The sequence below is a fragment of the Camellia sinensis genome, chromosome 8 (genome assembly GCF_055761805.1).
Source record: "Camellia sinensis isolate YWXY chromosome 8, ASM5576180v1, whole genome shotgun sequence".
Classification (NCBI taxonomy): domain Eukaryota; kingdom Viridiplantae; phylum Streptophyta; class Magnoliopsida; order Ericales; family Theaceae; genus Camellia; species Camellia sinensis.
This window is the reverse complement of record NC_138968.1, coordinates 10,404,849-10,411,728: the sequence shown is the minus strand read 5'-3', so window position 1 is coordinate 10,411,728 and position 6,880 is coordinate 10,404,849. Positions and strand designations below refer to the sequence as shown.

The following is a 6,880-nucleotide window of genomic DNA, read 5'->3' as shown; positions in this document are numbered from 1 at the left end:
TATATTTTTAGAACTTATATCAAGGTATTCGTCATAATGAATGCACCGTTTATGGGTCACAAATACATATGTGGGTCGATTTTTTTAATTTTTTAGTTATTTTAATTTGGGATTAAAAATTCTTGTTTGTGATAGATTTTTTAATTTTTTTTGACTTTTTTTAGAGAAAAAATAAAATGATTATAAGTCGAATGTGACATTTTATCTCAAACAACCTATTTTGCCCTATATTTTAGCCCAAATATGTATCCAAACGGAACCATAAGTTGAAAAGATGATTATTAACAAGTTTAAGGAGTGATGGTTTATAATTAGGAGTTGTTTGGAAAGTTGATTGGGATTAAATTAGTTTATTAAAAAATAAAATAAGTTAATTTAATTAATAAAATATAATATTATATTCAAACCATAATAATTTTACATTTTTTTCACAATTATCACATTTAAATTAAAAAATTAAAAAGTCACGTTAAATTAATTCTTCATATATTAACTTAGAAATTATTATTATTTATTTTTTATTTTTTTACGGCGAACATGTCCAATATTGACCATTGTGCAATAGTTTTTATTCTTTACGTTTGTGTTGACGTTGAATTTTTCAAGGTAAGATTATTCCAAATCACCTTACAGACGGAATTCCAATAGGGGAGTTTGGCATGAAGAATTTTCTTTTAGGTTAAAATTTATAAAAAAAAATAAAATAAGTTAAAATAATTAATAAAATAAAATATCATATCAAATTTATAATTATTTTATTTTTTTCTTACAAACATCATAATTAATTAAAAAAAATTAATTATCTTCTCAAATATAAAAATTTTAACTTACAAAAATAGCTAAAAATTAAAATAGCCTACTAAGATTAGTTTGAGATATTCTAAATAAGTACACTTTTTAATTTTTTATAAAAAAATATGTATAAAAATAAAAAAGAGATGTTAATTGATATGACCTAAATAAATATAGGTATATAAATAAAGCCTAAAACAGCAATTTACCAAACAGCCACATTGTGTGTCGACTTGCGTGTTAATGACAAATCTTACCTAGTAGAATAAATTCCAAATAAATGTAGTGACTCGCAAACAACTCGTATCAATTAAGACCAAACACATCAGGTGGATTCAACACTTAAAATTGTCATTTGACAAAAAAATTAAAAATAAATAAATTGACATGTTGGGGTGTTTTGGAAACATTAATCTTTTTTTTTTTTTTTTTTTTAAACTTTTTAATTTTTGTAAGTTACATTATCTCTTTATTTTTTACAAAAAATAAAAAATGCTAAAAAATTAATTTTTTACCATCTTACCAAAACACCACTTTAGAGTTAAGATTTTTTAGTTTGAGATTAAAAAATTCATTTGACAAATATTCTTTAAATTTTATAAGAAAAAAAATAAAATAATTATGATTTAAATATAAAATTTTATCTTCTTAAATTATTTAACTTATTTTATCTCTCATACCTTTTTGACAGTGTTTGAGAAGTTTGAGACTTGGGTTTTTTTTTTATTTTTTTTACAAAAAGATAAACTTTTTGAAAAACTAAAAAAAGCACATTCAAACAAAAATCACATCCAACCTAATAATTATTTCATTTTTTCTTTTATAAATATCACATCTAACCACAAAAAAATTCAACTATCTTCCCAAATATAAAAAAAAAATTCTCAAATAATACTTTACAACTAAAAAAATCTACATAAAAACTCACTTCCCAAACACCGATTTTAGTTCCAACTGGGATAGCCCAACGACGCCAAAGATATTCGAGTTCACAATCAAGTCCCTCATACGAGGACTCAATAGCAAGAAGCTTCGCCAAAAAAGGGAAATTGTGCAATTTCTATAAATCCAAGGGGTCAATTAGCATAATCACTAAGTTTTTGATCTATAAATTGAAGTTCCGTGTGGCCGGCATGTTCTCTCACACTCACAAGCCTTTTTGTCAGAAACGGTGACTCCGGAGAGAGAGAGAGAGAGAGAGAGAGAGAGAGGAGCTCAATCTAGACTTTTCTCTCTCGTAAGCAAATTTTATTTATTTATTTATTTTTGTTTGATATTGATCAAGAATCTCTATGTTCTGATGCTTTGTACGTGTTTATAATATCTCTATAGATGTGTATAGATTTCTGATGATTTATTTTTAAATATGTGTTTTTAGGGGTGGTTTTCAATTTTCTGTGCAGTTGCAGTGAAAAAATGGCTTCAGATCCGAAAGTTCACCTGTTTGAAGAGGTCGCTAAGCACAACAAAACCAAAGATTGCTGGCTAATTATAGCTGGAAAGGTTAGATTTTCTTTGATTTGATTTCTTTCTTCTGGTAATTTTATTTATTTATCTCAAATCTGTGTAGAATTTAGTTTTATTTTGTATTTTCTCATGAAGATTGTTTTATTTTATTTTGTTTTTTATTTCTTATACAAGCACAATTTATATTTGTTGTATGGAGCAGTTTTTGGGTTCAAATTGTTGAGGGTTGTTCATCTTATGCTTTGTTTCAATGTTAAGGTTTTATGGTAATCTCTGTTTGGTTTTGTTTTTAAAATTTATTTTCTAAAACTAGTTTCATGAAAAAATGAAAAAAATAAAATAAAAAAAACACTCATAATTTTCGTATGCTTTTCTACTTTATTGGGGCAAAAGTATTTTTTGTATTTATTTTCATCAAGCTTAGTTTATATTTAAAAAAATAAAATAAAATTCAGAAACAGATTTTGAAAAGTGAACCAAGCAGACTCGATTGACATCCGGTGACACTTTGGTCACCAACTCCATATGAACCCCGGTCCATGAACGTGGCTAACAAAGCCCCAAGCCACCATGGCAAGCCGCTTGCCTTTCACAGTCATAGCTGTTTATGAGACAAGATATTCAGTGATCTCAGTGATATGCTTAAACATCCATATGTTGAATCTTTCCTTTGAAAATTGTGACCGTTTCAAAATGAATAACATTTTAATAAACAAAATTTAAATTTCATTATGCATAAATGGGAAGAAAATTGAAAAATCAGCCATATAATATATATAAATTACAGATAATTAACGTTTTAAGACACCCTTGAGTAATCAGTACCAAAAAAAGGAAATATGAAAAAAGGAGAAAAGGAAAAAAGGGCCATGACTGTGTAAAGAAAACATTATGAAGATAGAGGGAGATTAAAGTTATGGAGTACTTGATTTCCATTAGCAACAAGCTAAGCTGAGCTGAGCCGAGCCCAGGTCAAGCTTCGCTGAATATTATATTATTGAGTGAAGCTTGAGCAGGGACTTGCATTTTTGCTAAAGCACAAGCTGAATTGGTTTCAAACAGAAAACAGATTCTACCTGGAATCTACTTTGAATTCTAATTCACAATCAGGGATGTGTGTTTCTTTTATGAGTCTCATCCTATGATCAATTTATGAATTTGCTTTGGGACTTCCACATCAACATTTTTCTTGTTATGAATATTATTTTTCTATTAAGAGATCAGCGAAGTTGAGCACAAAACCCAAATTACTAATCTGTGAAGCAGTGACATAGTGGGGAAAAAAGAAGAAGAAACCAGTAGTGTAGTTTTCATCCTTGTTTATATTCTTTATTTCTATATATCATGACTAAATTCCTTAAATTCGTGTCTTTGCATTGGTACTTTGACTTTTAAGGGAGTGAATGAAGTGGTGGTACTGGGGGTTATCTTTCATTGTTTTGTTGTTGCTGACATACATGTTCAAGTGTGATAGTGTTCAGAGTCAGTTTTAGCGTCTTCATTCACTTAATGTCTCATATTGAAAATTAAGTTCATATACATATACATATATATATACATATATTATTTCACACACGGACAACTACAAGGGGTTTAAGTGCTTTGTGCCTATGAAGTGTGAGGGCTTAAGTTTATACCATATAATTTTTTTAGTAATTTTAGGTTGGTAAACCGACCAACCCTGAACCAAACCAAGGTGGTCAGGATGGGTTTGTTTCTCAAGTTGGTTGGTAATTCAGCTCATTTGTGTACCCCTAGTTACTTACATTTACAATACTAGAGTCATAGGGCTTGTTTGGTTTGTTTTTCAGAAAAATTTTTGAGAAAAATTCTCTACAAACAAATTTTCAAGAGTAATCAAATCAAACAAATTTTTTCAAAAAAAATTTTAAAATTTTGTTTGGTTACTTACTTTTCAAAATCACTCACTCTCTCTCTCACTCTCTCTCTCTCACATGCATATCAAATCAATTACTTTTTTTAAAACTCTCTCTCCAAAACAATTTTTCAAAACCATTTCTGAAAAAAAGCAAACCAAACAAGTTTTCGTACTTTTTATCTCAAAAACTACTCTACAAACACAAACCAGATACACCCATAGTGTTTCATCCTTAGTTGCACGAAGTGGGAGCGGGGGTGGGAGCGGGAGCCAGTAGAAGTTTCTTTGGTTGGGAGCATCTTGGGGAGCGATAATATATATATATATATATTTAATACACATTAGAAGTTTTTTTATAAATATTTTTATTTTAATACACATTAATTATTTTATTTATTTATCATATTTTTTAAATAATGTGTTATTGTTAATTTTTTTTATTTTATTATATATATATGTGTTTGTGTTTTTTTATTAATATGTATAATATATACTCATATATATATATATATATATTATATTTATATGTGTTAATGCTTTTTTTTATGTATATATATTATAAAGATTATATATATTAATATTTTTATTTTTTTTATTAATGCTTTTTTATTATATATTTATATGTATATGTATGATATATATTAAATAATAATGTGTTGATTTTTTTTTTTAAATATATATGTATTTATATAAAGATTATATATGTTTCATCTTATATATATATATATATTACTTATATTAGATATATATCGTGATAGAAGGCCAGAAAGAGAGAGAGCGCGAGTGAGACGAAGGCAGAAGGCATAGGAGACGACGATCAGCAAGGAGACGATCTGCGAGAGAGAGAAAGAGAGACGAACTGCGAGAGAGAGAGAGAAAGATGATCTACTAGAGAGAGAGAGACGAACTGCGACAAAGACGAAAAACACACACAGAGAGAGACGACCTTCGAACTGATGAAAGAAGAAGAAAAATGAAGCAAAGGAGGACATACCCAGAGACAACCTTCAGGTTCTTCTTCACCTGCTTTCTCCTCTGTCTCTTTGTTGACCAACAAGTTAGGGTTTTTGTTCATAGCCACCAACAATCCCATCTTGGACAGGATCGCGTTTCTCTCTCTACAGAAATGCGATTCTTACACGTTTCTTTCTAAGAAACGCGGAATCGCGTTTCTTACGAAGATTCGTCATCTGGTTGCACGATTCCTGCAACTAAGGTTTCATCTTGTTGAGGTGTGCATCTACTTCAAAACTTTCTTTTTTAGCACCAGCAATCTAACTGTCAATGAGACGGGGAAATCCTATTTCCAGCAAATTTGTTTATCCAGAATAAAATTATGGATGCTATCACAACTCAAAGGGGAAAATTTTGAGATGGAGGGAAAGAGTTGGAATAACTTGTAGGACACTTGTGTCATTGTATTGTAGGACACTAGTATGGTAATAATTGAGATTCCTTTCTTTTTTTTTTCTTTTTTTTGAAAAAAATATCAGTGCATTATTGTATTATGTTTCTTTGTCTAATATAAGTATTTTACAATTGATGAATTTCTGAATCTCAAATTACTATATCAGGTGTATGATGTCACTCCATTCATGGATGATCATCCCGGAGGTGATGAAGTTTTGCTATCTGCAACTGGTAATATGATTATATTGCCCCTATCCAACTCATCTCTTGTATTCTGGATTGATGAGCGTCAATCAGGACACACTCTTAAGACGAGGTTGTGAATTTTGTTGAATTTTGCAGGAAAAGATGCAACGAACGATTTTGAAGACGTCGGCCACAGCGATTCTGCTAGAGAAATGATGGAAAAGTATTACATTGGCGAAATAGATACATCAACTGTTCCCTTGAAGCGCACATTCATTCCGCCTCAGCAAACCCCCTACAATCAAGACAAGACCCCTCAGTTCGTGATCAAGATTTTGCAGTTCCTGGTACCAATCTTCATCTTGGGCTTGGCATTTGCTGTTCGGAGCTACACCAAGGAGAAATAGTCAGTTACTGTCAATCTTGTGCTCTCTTGCCGGGTTAGATATGGTCACATCTGGGTTAATTGGTGGAGTAGTTGAAAGAACAATTCACTCTATTTGTCTGAGTTTCTTTTTAATGGTCCTTTTTGGTACAAACTTGTTTGAGTTTCGTTATAGGTTGGGCATGCTACTATAATTAAGAATCCGTTCATAGAAGTCAAAAAATTGGTTCTGGAGTGTCTTTTTGTCAACTGACATGCAGTAATTGACTTGATTTCTGTCTTTTGTTTATTTGTTTTTGTTTTTTGAAAATTGAAAACGAAAACTTGTTTGGATATTGTTTTTGTTTTTAGACAAGTGAAATTGACTCCAAAATATTCAAAATTGTGGAAATGAAAAATAGTTATTCTAATGACAACCGAGGCACAAAATAACAAAAAAAAATAAAGGTTAGAATATCAATATAATTTTTATAGATTTTAATATTTTGTTTTATATATTTTAATGGTAACACTTTTTACACATCTCTGGAAATTAATGATATACTGTTATTAGGGTTGCAAATTAGGGTTGCAAATGAGTTCATAGTAGTTCAAATTTGATTTGAAATTTTAAATATGTTGAAACTTATCTTGGGTATATATTGAGTCGATTTTAAAAATCACTAATACTTCAGGCTTCGAGAGTTTTAGGCATGAATGGTGCGAATTTATGGTCACCAGTCGACTGGCTGGACGATCGAGTGAAACACTTGTTTACCGTG

General features: G+C 29.8%; 1 protein-coding gene across 2 annotated transcripts; it reads left to right on the top strand.

The window, feature by feature from the left end:
- The first annotated feature begins 1,805 nt into the window (after positions 1-1,805).
- Positions 1,806-6,452, top strand: LOC114259197 (cytochrome b5). 2 transcript variants are annotated; one of them, XM_028199189.2, is made up of 4 exons: positions 1,806-2,029; positions 2,171-2,295; positions 5,713-5,779; positions 5,891-6,452. In XM_028199189.2, the coding sequence occupies exons 2-4, from the start codon at positions 2,209-2,211 to the stop codon at positions 6,139-6,141; spliced, it is 405 nt and encodes a 134-aa protein (XP_028054990.1). In that variant the 5' UTR covers positions 1,806-2,029; positions 2,171-2,208; the 3' UTR covers positions 6,142-6,452. The 2 variants fall into 2 exon arrangements, with proteins under 2 accessions (XP_028054990.1, XP_028054991.1); XM_028199190.2 differs by having other exon boundaries at positions 1,861-2,029; positions 2,196-2,295.
- Positions 6,453-6,880: the final 428 nt, after the last annotated feature.